At 43.6% G+C, this 13835-nt stretch overlaps 1 protein-coding gene across 1 annotated transcript; it reads left to right on the forward strand.

Annotated features, from left to right (window-relative positions):
* The first annotated feature begins 10690 nt into the window (after positions 1 to 10690).
* Positions 10691 to 13131, forward strand: LOC140207950 (immunoglobulin lambda-1 light chain-like). Its single transcript, XM_072276489.1, has 3 exons — positions 10691 to 10757; positions 10903 to 11262; positions 12268 to 13131. The coding sequence occupies exons 1-3, from the start codon at positions 10709 to 10711 to the stop codon at positions 12591 to 12593; spliced, it is 735 nt and encodes a 244-aa protein (XP_072132590.1). The 5' UTR covers positions 10691 to 10708; the 3' UTR covers positions 12594 to 13131.
* The last annotated feature ends 704 nt before the right edge of the window (positions 13132 to 13835 follow it).

The raw sequence follows: 13835 nt of genomic DNA on the forward strand, positions 1-13835 counted from the left end.
CGTTCCAAAGTGCTGCAATGGGGTCATTCCTCCTGTCTGGCTGAACAACCGGGAATTCAACGGACGCAGGAGTTTATAAAGAGATAATTTTGGGGGCCATGTCCGTTCCAGGGTGTCCAAGACTTTGTATCTGCTTTTCGTACCTGCACTAGGAACAAGATGTCACGCCAGCGTCCTGCGGGTCTGCTCTGTCCACTGCCTGTGTCCCACCCCACTCCCCGGTCCCACCTCAGTAGATTTCATCACTGGGCTGCCCCCTCAAAGGATGCACGACCATTTTGGTAGTTGTGGATCGATTTTACAAGGCTGCCCACATCATTGTCCTCCCTCAGCCCACACCAGGCCGTGAGACTGCCACACTCATGGTTCATCATGTGTTCAGTCGCCATGAACTCCCTCAAGACAATCCAAGGGTTGCATATCTCCTTCGATAACAAATTTAGTTTGAACTTTGATGATACAACAGCCATGATGGAACGATGGAACAGACTATATGCGTCGAATGGCCAATTTCTGTTCCTGTATCCTATGCTCTAATGTTGTACGGTCTGAGCTGTGCTTGCTTCTATCTGGTATGGTAACTACTGCAAGTGCTTGTCATTAATGAAATTGTGCATTTCAGTTCATAGCAAAAGATGTGTTAAGAAGAATGAAACAAACGTCCCCCCCCCACACCGTCTGCACCCAGTTCCCAGTTATTCGATGCTGTCTCATTAGGCATATAACTTTAACATTAGGTGAAGAAAGTAGTGAAGTGGAAATGTTGGTCTTTTGCAAGGTGCTGAGATTTCAAAAGTGTGGAGTGCCTGTTGCACCTCCACTGGCCCGAGGTTAGACTGTCTGTGTACTGTACACAGGTCTGCTTTCTGAATGAAATCTTACACTGGCTATGGAGACCGTGTTCTCTGGATGAGAGGGTTGAACGGTGAGCAGATACTGAGAGGGACGCGCCTAAGTCTTCGCAACTAAGAAAAATAAGAGGCAAATACTTTGAAAGTCAGGATACTGAATGCACTAACAAAGTACATACGATGTGAAACTGAGGACTCTCTGCCTTCCTCCCAGAGATCTGCTGATATTTAATCACTAGCAAAGTTGCAGACGGGGATCGACAGGTGCTTGGACACCGAGAGATTCCAAGGACAAGAGATTCCAAGGACAGCGTATTGAAAAGAGGAGCGGATTCCAGGAGCCCATTGGTGTTTCGTTCACCGTTTATGTGTCCAGGAATGTAATCACTTTAAGAAATTTCATAGATTGCTTCTTTCTCCTGTGGTAACTAGTGCAAGTCTTTGTGATGAAAGAAATGGTTCATTTCAGTAACTAGCAATGGCTGTGTTAAGAAGAATGTATATATACGTTCCATGTCGTCATGTTCATGTGTCAGCTTTAGTTTCAAGGCATGAGAGAAACTGCAGGCCGTCGACTCCAACTTGGCTGGCCTCCGAAAGTTTCCCTGGACACGCATCTCATTCCGACTACCCGCTAACTATTATGCATTTATCAGAGTTGTAACCGTCAGCACCCACTCATCACCCTCTCTCTTTCACTCACACACAAACCTACACAAACACACACATACATGCACTCATTTGTCTTTTTAGAACGTTTAACGGGTTGAAAGATCGCCAAAATATTTAATATGACATTTTGAAGAAAGCTTTTTTTTTGAAAATATGTACATCTTAGCGATTAAACTTATGTCTAAGACATTGCCACTAATTGCATTGTCTCAATGGAATTTTAAAATAACCACCCCGCTCTTTCCCTCCCTCCCCGGGACACAGTGACCGCACCACCTGCTCTGTTTAACAAACAAGACAGAAACAGCATCAATTTGTGTAACTGTAGCTAAATAAAGGCTGTGCAAACACCGCCCCGGTCCCCACGGGGAAATGACGGAGTCCACATCTGCATCAGTGTCACTCGCAGACACAAGCTGACCCACATGTGAACCATCGCCAGCGCTGGGTTAATTGGACTGAGCAGTGTCTGGGTCTGGTTTGGGTGAACAGGCAACTGTCCGAGTTCATCACGGAGTAAGATCTCAGATCACAGCTCCCCTAAACCCTGTTCGCGTCCCCGAGCCAGCTGCACTCAGACAAAGATATAGAAGGGAAGAGGGTTGATATTCGGCCCTCGAAGCCCAATACCAGTTCAAACAACACATTTCGGACCCTTGAGTACAACTTCCCTTTTCGGCACCTGCCAATTCCCACTTCATCAAAGCTACGTGAGTTTATTTTAACTTCAATATACTCCTGACCGGAGTATCAATTAAATAGTGAAACCCAAAAAAATAACAGCCCTATCCAATGATAAAAGGATATATAATTTCTGTCCAAAGTGAGGCAACACTCCCGGAAATGACAACGCTACCACAGTGTCGCTACGATGGAGGTAGCCTCCTATTTGCCGTCTATTTTGTCGAAACTCCACTTTCTACACCATAACGCTGACCAAACATAGAATATTGTAAGCAAAAACGTTTTGGGTTCCGTATCAAAGAAAGGATGTACTGGAGGGGATTCTGAGGAAGTTCATGAGAGTGAGCCTGAGAATGAAAGGGTTAACGTATGAAGAGCGCTTGTATCTCTGTCCATGTACTCTCTGGAGTTTAGAAGAATGAGATGATGGGTGTCTCATTGGAACGTATTGAATATTGAAGGGACTAGATAAAGTGGATCTGGAGAGGGTGGTGCCCTATAGTAGCCGAGTCTAAGACCAGGGGGCAGAATCTCAGAATAAAAGCACGTCCCTTTGGAACAGAGACGAGGAGAAAGTTCTTTAGGCGGAGGGTTGTGAGTCTGTGAACTTCATTGCCGTTGTGACTGCAGGAGCCAAGTCATTGGAATGTTTAAAGCGGCGGTTGTTGGGTTCTTAATTAGTAAGGGCGTCAGAGGTTACAGGGAGAAGGCAGGAGAATAGGATTGAGAAGGATAATAAATCAGCAATCAGTGAATGGCGAGTAGACTCGATAGATCGAAAAGCATAATTCTGCTCTTATGAGTTATGGTCTTATAGTCTTAAGCCGCCTCTCATTTTCAATTTCAAGCTAAACAGGCCTATACCCGTTGCCGCGGAACTCAGCTCGCAGTCCAGGCCCACGCATGAACTTCAGCGCCATGCGGGTCTACTAGATAGACTTGTGTAAGCGTCTCTTTGAGGGGAGAGATAAAGCAACTGGACTCTGCACATACTGAAATTGACATGGATCAATGGTTATCTTTAGAACATTTTAAATATCTACCAACCTATAAGGGATTATGAGGGGAAATTCCAAAAAATCCATTACTAACACTCAAAGTTTCACCGAGGTCTCATCGCCGGGGTACGAGACTGCTTACGGTTTACCTGTGCTGCGCACTACAGGCACTTTGAATTATGCTTTACAAACTTATTTTTGGTAATATCTTGTTTATGTGCTGTGTGTGATGTATGTTTTTGTGGGTGTGCAGTGGTTCGGTGGAACGTTGTTTCCTTTGGCTGGGTGTATGTACAGTCAGATGACCAAAAAAAAACTCGAAATTGAACTTGAGTTTGAAATCAGAGCAAACCAACTTACTTCAGCTGGAACTGATCAAACATTGACAACAAACCACGTAAGGAAGCACTCGACTAGGCTTGACAGAAAGATGGACCTTAAAAACTATGTAACGGAGGAAAGAGGGTATATGTTAAGGAAGGTGGTTTGATAAACCCAGATCGCACCGCTTAACATCTCAAATACAATCTCCTTTAGTTCAGCAATTAAATCTGAGGATAAAATATTCAGGCGCAGTGGATGCAAAGATCTTAGCCAGATAGTGGTAGTTCTGGGGCTAGAGAAAGAGGAACTACTCGCTCTGGAAAGAATTTCTGATGCAGACTGGTTACGATAAACGGAAAAATGGCTCCTGTGCCGTAGAAATATTGTAGAGCTGAATTGTGGCGATGGGGAACAACATCATTAACACAACCGAGCTGACGCTTGACGCAGGACTCTTTCCTCGTCTTGTGAGAGCAACTGAGCCAGAGTGAAATCAGACTGGCCTGTCCAATTATGTTTTAAATATAACTCCTCTCATCTGCGATGACAGTGGTGTGTATCAGGACATATTCACCATAGCTCAGCCATAAAATGGGACAGAAAGTCCATCATCACATTTACCAACGACATAGAACAGAGTATTATAGTGGCGATATAGATAAGCATTGTGTTTCAAACCAGTTTGCTAATATCCGGAACATCTCTGACAGATGACCGTTAACACAGCCAAACATGAGGTCACAGGACTATAATGCGCAGAAACCTTGGAGGAGCGATGAATCGACAGAAGTTCTATGCACCACAACTAAGGATGGCAGGTTGGCGCTGGAGTGAGAGAATCTACGGGTCGACACGGGAAGGGAGAAGAGAACTCTATAATAGTTGTATTCCCGTGAATGTTGGGTTTAGGCTTTTGCTCTACGGATTCCGGATAACTGGACCATCGGTTAATCAGGGTAGCTGCTTATTTGGGCCAACATGTACTGGTCACGACATGTCCTAATTAACAGGAATCCACATCTCTCTCTTGAGTGGACATAAGTAAAATAACGGATTGCAAATGTTGCATTCTTTGAGGAATTGAAGAGCAGATTTCAGGCGCTGTGTATTTTAATGGCACAAAGGTCAAACAGAATTGCCTGAAATGATAAGAAGAGTATTGGACCAAGGGAAAAGTGTTTTAACATTGACGAAAGAAGTAGAAACTGGAATCCAGCAAAAAAGCTTCAATAAACTGATGAAGGAAAGAAAAATGCCAGTTGAAAGGAGCAGGAAGTATTAGAAGAAACACAAGAAGTTTACTTGTAGATGTTAAGTAAAAGAGGAAAAGGTGGAAAAAACGAGATCGCTTGAAGGCACGTCCTGAGACCGGAAAGACTGAAGCAATGAAATGGCGGAGATATAAACAAATGATCTGAGTTTGTTTTCACGGAAACAATAGACAGGAAACCGTCCAGAAACGTTCAACAGCAGAGCAGAAAGGTACTCGGGAGAAAGTAGAAATGTTGTTTTTTTATATAGAAATATCTGGCACTGAAAAACAATAAATGAACGTGAGCTGACGACATTCTGCGCAAAGTTCTGTAAGCGATGGCGCAGTAAATCGGTCTCGGTGTTGCAAATTGTGAATGTTTCTACAGTTAAGCTCACGCTTTAAGAGAGGGAGTGGAAAGTGGACGATAGAAAGAGGGAGATAATGAGAGAGAGAGAGAGAGAGAGAGGGGGGGGGGGGTGCCAGGGAAGGCAGAGAGAAAGTGACATTTTACCTCAGTACTACGGGAGAAATCAATATGTTTATCAATATTGGAGTGCTGACATGGCATCTCGGAGAGTGAAATACAAATTAACAAAAGCTGCTCTAGAATTCTCGAAGTCAAATTATATCTCATAAATCTGCTTGGTTCCTAAAATGTGTGAACCAGAAGATATGGAATATGAGCAGATGGATTTGCTGGACTTTATAAATATGAAGAAGGAGTATTGTGATCTTCTTACCGTTATATCAGACGATAAGATGCAGGAATAGATGTGGACAATTGTCCCACAAAGTGTCCTCCGTCATTCCATCGTTTATTTTCTCAGTCACATTCTCCTGTCCTCTCCCTGTAACCTTGAACAATCAATAAATTATCAATCTCTGCCTTCAATCCAGCCAGGGATTCGGCCTCCATGTCCCTATATGGCTACAACATCCTCATATTCAGTACCCTCTGGCTAATTTAGATATATAAATATACACCCATAGCGAATATATATCTAACCGTCGACTCAACCAAATGTCACACGTTCGAAGTAAGTGTCCGCCCTTTCAGAACTGAAATGATCAGAACAGAACATTTGTTCGCAATGTTTTTGAAGGACGGAGAAGAGGCGAGTACCGAATTGTACAAATGCATTTGTATTTTAAATACAGATCGCGCACAGAAAGAATAACGGGTGATAGCAGATTAAGGAAAATGATTTTAGCGGTGGTCAAGTGAATGTTAAGTGGAACTCAGCTAAAGAGAATCTACTAATTGTCAATAAAGTGATAAGCAAAGAACAATAAGAGAGAGAGGGGGGTAGAAAAATTAAGAGAGAAACAGAACACAGAAAGAGCGAGAGGTGGGCTGAAAAAGAGAGGGGTTGGGTAGAGGGGAAGGCGGGGTAAGGTAGAGAGAGGCAAGAGACAGCTGACCTCAATAGGCAGCAATACGGCATATTCACCGATAATACGGTAATGGAATGCTAACGGGATAACAAGGTACTTGAGACACAGGAATACAATAGGCCTGAACTGGTGAGATTTATGAAAGTAATAACATGTGTGACGATTCAGGTTGAGTCACAAAAAACGTAATAAAATAGCTGGGAACTAGTGAATGTCCTGCATAAACAGAAGATTTTATTAGAATTTATCCAATACTAAAGAAGAAGAAAAAACTTGTTGAGTTCTTGCTCCAATTACATCGAACAATAGTATCCAGGACTGGGATTTGACCATTTGCTCCACTCAAACTTCTGGGCCATATAATCCTTTATTAGTCGTTGATTTCCATTTCAACCCTACTCTTCTGCCTTCTCGGTGTCCCTTAACCCCTTCATTCACAATAATCTCCAACCCTCTTCGTCGCTGCTGTTACCATCGGGCAGGAGGTACAGGAGCCTTAGATCTCACAGCACCAGGATCAGGAGTAGATATTCCCCTGCAACCATCAGATTCCTGAACCAACGTATATAACTTTACTGACCTCAAATCTGAACTGGTGGATCTCAAGGTAGCATTAAAGGGACATACTTCCACTTTCATAATAAATTTACTTTGACATTAACTTTGATAAGAACTGGTGTGTTTCACGAAAAAACAGCCACCCTTCACCATGTTCTCTGCATTATTTTTTTTTTATGTATTTCTTATCACCTTTAATACTGCTTGCTGTTCACAATTTATATCACATGTTTTAATGAGGGAGCTACGTGTGCACTCCCTAGGTGTGGTGACACAAATTTATTTGCTTTATGCGGCGTTTCGGAAAGATTAGAGTTGATACAGATGGATTAGGTAAGCAGGCGGAGGTACGACATGCGGCTGATCATCTACTTTTGCAGATCCAATATCATTGTGTATTGCTAATCAATAGTGAGGGACTGGATTTGAAATACCAGGAGTCTGCTTCTTTTGAGGCTCTCCCCTGGTCGAGGTCGACTGTAGATATCTCGTCCTAGTTGTCTAAGTTGTATACAAGAGCCAGGGCAGTATGATATGGAGAGCAAGCTGTTGCCCGTACAGCAGGCTCCCCCTCTCCACGCAGCCTATACAGTTTGGCACCATTGATGTCGCAGGAATTGCCAGTCAGTGTTGACCTCAACATAGGACTGCCTGATGGACTCCAACTTCAGCTATTTCCTCAGAGTTTACTCCCGAAGTCTTCCCCGTGAGTGGGTATTCTCGCAAGGCAGTGGAAGGTTGAGTTTAGAGATTTCCTTCTCGCCGAAGCAACTGGGGTTAAGATGCCAGTAAGCCGCCTTTGCTTTTTCATAATCAATGGTGAGGGATTGGATTAATGGATTATTGGAATATCCTGTTAGTTGAAACGTTTACGGCGCTTAGCAGTTAAACCACACTTGAAGTCCAGAATCTAAACTTGGTGTCCAGGGGCTATTTGACACGTATGTCATTAGGACCATTTCATAGGTAGTGGGGGCTCCCCTCCCAACGACCCAACACACCCCACTACCCGCCAGATTATGACAAATTTAAGGACGCGTGTGCTTGTTTAAGGATCTCTGATCGTTAATACGTAGATACAATAAAGAAAGCAATAGAAAAAAGTTTACATTAGCTCGTGGTCATTAGTACTTGAGCGTTAGACAATGATGTCTCCTTCTTCTTAAGCCCACCACCCCTACTGGGGCAAAGACTGCCCACAGCAGCACGCCAGAAACCTGCGTCCTGAGCCGAACGTTAATCCAGTTTTGTCCACCTTCACCACACGACTGCATACTCTTCTCGGCTAGAACCCTCTCTCTTCCAGAAATGAGGATTTTGCAGCTTCTGTTGGCGTTTCTGTAGCTCTGGATTTTTATGGGATGGGTTTGCTGGACCCATTCCCAAACCTCCTCCTTTCGCAGATGGGCTTGCGACTGTCCATGGCGGATGTCTTGCTGCAATAATAAAGGGAGCTGCTAGGATCAGAATCAGAATACTGTGCGAGGGTCGGATCTTCCCGGGCAGGATATGTGAAATCACTGATGAAGCGAATATACTAATGGTTAATACGGTTGATGTCAGTGTATCAAAATAAAACTTGTGTCATTCCGGACCGAAATCAGAAAGAAGTTTGTTTTCTTTCTGTGAACTGGATGATCAGTCGCTAAGTACATTCAAGAAGAGATCTGAGGGATCTTTAGATACAACAGGAATTGATACATATGGATTCAGTGCAGGAAGGCAGAACCCCGGAAATTTATTACCTGCAGTGTTATTCAATGACAGGGGAGGCGCGATGGTCCAGAGACCGAAAGTCGCAGCTACTCTCCTTAATCATTTTGTAATGGCTAGCACTGCAGGTCCAAAGTACCAATGGTTTTCAGGGTGATGATCGTGGGGCCAATACAGGAGTTGTTGGAGCTGTGGACTTCCATATTAAAAACGAGTATGCCATCCCGCAACTGATCTAGGAGCGTTCTTCTTTGGTCAGGTGATGCATTTTTTGCCATTACGTTGTTACCCATCCTTACACAACACATTCAAGGCTCTATCACTCATGTTCTCAGTATTATTAATTAACTTACTTTTTAAAATTTGCACAGTTTGTCTTTCTTTTACTCATTGTTTGTTTGTGTATAATTTTTCATTGATTCTATTCTATTGTTTTTGTTCTATTCTATATACCTACAGGAAATGAATCTAAAAGTAGTATTTGGTAACATACGTAGTTTATAATAAATGTGCTTTGAACCTGCTACTTTGAATCGTCTGTGATATATTGTCATTCATTTTGTTCCAATATAGTTTGTGGCCAATAGTCACTGCTGACCCTTGATATTGGAAGATTGAGCAATGGTGTCGGTCTTTGTATGGCATGGTCGGATTTTCCAATTCGCCGTTTCAGAAAGCAATTGCCCGAAAATTTTTATAAGAATATTTCTTGTCTTTGATGATGGCGGTTCGGCGAGGACGCTTTCCAGATGGATGCCTGCTGTGATATCTGGGGCTGGTGGTGTGTTGATTGACCGCTGACATGCACAAACAGCGCTCTTTGTCTGAGAATTGACCCTAATATCTGGGGTGAATTCAGGTTTCACCCAGGCCCGCACTTCCGCTGCTGTTGACACACGACATGGCAACATGGACTACAAAGGGTAACACCTAATACCCTCCAACCATCAGACTGGTGAACCAGCGTCTATAACTTCACTCATAATCAAAACTGAACTGGTTCCACAACCTGTGGATTCACCTGCAAGGACTCCACAACTAAAGTCCTCAATTCTATTTATCTATTAGTCTATCAGTCTGTCTATCTACCTAGCACTTGTTAGAAAACCCGAGGCGTTGCCAAGCATGCTCATTTGTCATTTACTAGGAATTTCCAGACTATTCCTGTGCTGTTTAGTATCGTGGCTTTCTGAAGATCTATATAGATATTGCTGTGTTGCTCTAATTGTTTAATGCTATTGTCTAGTGCTCTTGGGATGACGTCATAGGTAGATATTACCATCAAGACAAAGTGCACCTTTTTCGTGTCCCAAAGACTTTCAATTTCCTCTTTTAATAATAATTATTATATTTATTACTGTATTTCCTCAGTTTGTCTATCGAGCATTGATAACTTGGCACTTTGTGTGAAGGTTTTCATCGATTCAATTGCATTTTTGTTGTCCTCACTTTCAAAGAATATATAATCATGTTCACATTATTATATATTTATTTATTTATAATGAATATTATTATTTTGTTTTTTCTATTTTCGCAGTCTGTTTCCTTTTGCACACCGAATGCTTGTCAGTCTTTCTGTGTAGTTTTTCATCGATTCTATTGTATGTCATTGTTCTACTGAGAATGCCTGCAAGAAAATGAATCTCGGGATAATATATGATAATAAATTTACTTCGAACTTAAACTTTGATCATTAGTCTATTTGGATTTATGAATTTTAGCAATCAGCTTTATTTAAATCCTGACAAAAAAAGGGAAAGTAACAGCGTGTTTATGACATGGTTTTCCAAACGCAGGAACTGTGTCAGTACATTCATAAGTCTGTTTTGAAGACGGTTACAGAGACTTTATGCAGTGAGTAGGCTTCGTCGCTCGCTGAGACAGACATTAACATCTAAATATTGCTAAATGCAGCCGTCAATCGAATGTCTAAAATCATCTTCAAACTCATTCCCTTTCCTAGATATTGATCAGACCGGATTGCCTTGGATCCTTGATACAATATAGCTAAACAAAAATATTTTGAAGGTAGGGGTTAATGTTTTTACGATCATGGAATTCGCACACAGTAGATTCCAGAGGACGGGTGGTCAGTCTCCGCCCCCATCCTGCCTCTGCCCCCTCCCACTCATTAACATCCCCGGTTAATAAAGAGCCCGGAGCGTCCAGTTTGCAGACACTGGAACCGGAGACGCTCCCGGTGTTTGCACAACAGCGCACGGTTCGGTTAGAATTTAGGACGCTCGCTGACCGAAAGAATGTTCCCAATTCTGCATCTCCTGTGGGCTCTAATGGTCCATTTACCAGGTGAGAGGCGGGTTAGTTTACGCACCAATTATCCGCAAAGAAATTCTTTGAAACTTTGAAAGCCACTTTTCTGCGAGTCTTCAGTGATCTATAACACCTCTGATGGTTGCAAGTCACCTGGTAGTTTTATTGTGTCTTATTGCAGGTATTCTGGCGGTCGCAGTCCTCAATCAGACCCCAGTGTCCAGTCCTGTCTCCGCGGGACAGACTGCCCGCTTAGAGTGCCGGATACGGAACGGAAACGTTGGAAGTTACACATTTGTGTGGGACCGACATCGTCCCGGGAAGACACCGGAGGGGGTGATATATCATAGGACTGATAATACCATCTACAGAATAGTCGGCATCCCTGACCGTTTCCAACCGTCCAGAGACACCTCCGCCGACAGTCACATCCTGACTATCGGCAGATTGGAGCCCGGCGACTCGGCCGTCTATTACTGCAGAGTGTGGGAAAATGAAGTGGGTTGGGTCTACGGACCGGGGACGATCCTGGAGATAAAGAGTAAGTAATCCTCTCGTTTTATATCAAATTATGCTTCTGAAGAAATCCCCATTTCAATCGTGCTGCTGGCTGGCTCTACACTGGCGAAAGAATCGATCTGTCTCTTCAAGGCAGAATCCGCACACTCAGCTCGGCATGGTAGGTCATTAAAATCCTCAGGACAACACTACTATTGAATGTGTGAATTACTTCTACATTTGAATCATCCCACAAGAGGCGGCACCAGGCCGTCACTCGAAAGTTCCGTCTTTTAACCTGTTGATCCATTTCTCATATTCCAAAACCCGCCGACTCATCTCCCGCACTCAACCCTAAATTTAATAGAGATTAATTGTCCAACCCTCTGTTAACTGTCATGATCCGCTATAAGTCAACGCTATCGCAGTTTATGACAGAGAAATGCGTCATTACTGTCAAATACAATGAAGGATAATAACAGCCACTGAAGCTGTCAGACAGGGAGAACGCTCATCTCTCTGACCCTTTCTGTATCTTCGCCACTTCGTGTTGCCTTATTGCACGGCGAGATATCGATATCTACATTGCCACTCCAATCTCGGGGTGCTCCCGTCGATCAACAGATTAAGCTGAAATATCGACAAGCACATAATAGACGGAATTTAGATTTGGGGATTTGTTGGTGTCATCCCCCTATCCCACCACCCAAGTACCTCCCTCAGCAAAGAGGACGGCGTCAAAAGCGTGTCAATAAGTGGATTGGGAGCGGTGTGGACAGTTTTGCTCAGACTGGTGTTTCCTCTGGAGTTAACCGTCTGCGAGAGCTGAATAACACACATTTCTAACTGTAACCCCGCGAGGGCGCAGTCCCAGACGTGAGGGGTGGGCAACAATTCCATGATAGCGTCTGTTGATGGGTTCAATGGTCTGTTTCCAACTTTTCTCTGATCGGTGCATTGTGACCCTACTTTGACGTGAGTTCGGTTCGTGTGTGGCACATTAATGATGATATTTTCCTCCTCCTCCCACCGCCTTTCTCACACACAGGTAGCGAGAGCAGAAAGCCCTCGGTTGTCCTGCTTCCTCCCTCCCCGGAGGAGACCGGCTTGGGTTCCGCCACTCTATCCTGCCTCGTGAGTGGTTTTAAGCCGGGCTTGGTCGCGCTGCGCTGGAGCGTGGATGGCGTGGAGACGGACAGTGGCGTGACGACAAGCGCCGTGTCCATGGACACCGACCAGACCTACAGGCTGAGCAGTTACCTGCGGGTAACCACCGCTGCCTGGAACAAGGGCTCAATCTATTCGTGCACCGTGAGCCACAGCTCACTGAGCTCGCCGCTGCGCAACACCATCTCTTCGTCCGCCTGTGCGTAGTGAGGCCCTGCCGGGTGGCAGCTCAGGAATGCAGTGTAACCCCCACTGGGGCTGTGCAGCCGCTTTTTGTAATGTAGTTCTGTAGCAAATGTCTATTTCTGGGAACTAGGAAAATGTTTAACAAATTCAGAAATGAATGTTTTGATCGCCCATCTTTTGCGACGCATAATCCTATGTAGAATTATCTTCTCGCTATGATGTGTCTGAACTTCTGCTGTTTGTAGAGTGGGGAGAGATTCACCAGGAGACGATGACCGTATTGTGATTGAATTTTGCAAGACAGCACTTAATAAAGAGGCAACTCAGGGGCGTGTTTACAGTGGCTCTGTCTTTACTCGACTGTTCTCTGTGCATCGAATGAATTAGTAGCGAGTAACATGACGAGCTTCAACTACAAGACATAGACTTAGTCAAGTCAGCTCAAACTGTTTATCCGTCCTTGCTTAGCAATGCCGGTCTCTGTGTACGCCATCTTCTTGGATCAATAATCAACGTTAGTCACAATATACAGTTCAATACATTAGGAATTTGTTGTGGTGTGTTAGCGTGACATGAAACAGAACATTCGAGAATTATAAGGAATAATTATATAAAATTAAAGTTAAAAAATTAAATTCAGTGTATGGAATAAAATGTGTACAAATACATAAATAACAGCATCTATGTATAATGCTAGCAACATTATAAAACGAGGTTTAAAGTATTTACAGTGCAGTGCAGTCACTGGGGTAATAGAGGTGTAGGGGTTACTGCAAATGGTTGATCAGATTAAATAACCCGAGGAAATAACACAAACAAATTGCTGGAGGAAATCATCAGGTCTGGCTGGATCTATGGGGAGCTCTCGGCTCGAAACGTCGACTGTTTATTCCTTTCCACAAATGCTCCGAATTTCCAACATCCGCAGAATTATTTAGCTGCTTAGGGGAAGAAACTATTAAAATTGTTAAGATGGCGTGAGCTGTTTCTTTTGAAAGTCCTATAACGTTCTCCACAAGTTTTTTTTTGAAAAAGGCAGTATGCAAGGGGCGCAGTCTGCAATGACTTTTTCATGCACGCTTCTTTATTCTGGACACTTGCAAGTCCTCCAGTGATGGTCGACTGCAGCCAATGACATTTTCAGTTCATCTGGCAGTTTGCTGTAGATTTTGTATTTTAGAAACATAGAAAACCTACAGCACAATAGAGGCCCTACAGCCCACAAAGCTGCGCCGCACTTGTCCTTACCTTAGAAATTACCTA

The sequence above is a fragment of the Mobula birostris genome, chromosome 2 (genome assembly GCF_030028105.1).
Source record: "Mobula birostris isolate sMobBir1 chromosome 2, sMobBir1.hap1, whole genome shotgun sequence".
Taxonomy (NCBI): Eukaryota; Metazoa; Chordata; class Chondrichthyes; order Myliobatiformes; family Myliobatidae; genus Mobula; species Mobula birostris.

Bases quoted from the DNA above. Each gene is read 5' to 3' on its own strand.
- LOC140207950 (XM_072276489.1), top strand. From the start codon at position 10,709: ATGTTCCCAATTCTGCATCTCCTGTGGGCTCTAATGGTCCATTTACCA. The intron at 10,758-10,902 runs GTGAGAGGCGGG...GTCTTATTGCAG, and splicing joins TCTAATGGTCCATTTACCAG to GTATTCTGGCGGTCGCAGTC. The intron at 11,263-12,267 runs GTAAGTAATCCT...TCTCACACACAG, and splicing joins GACGATCCTGGAGATAAAGA to GTAGCGAGAGCAGAAAGCCC.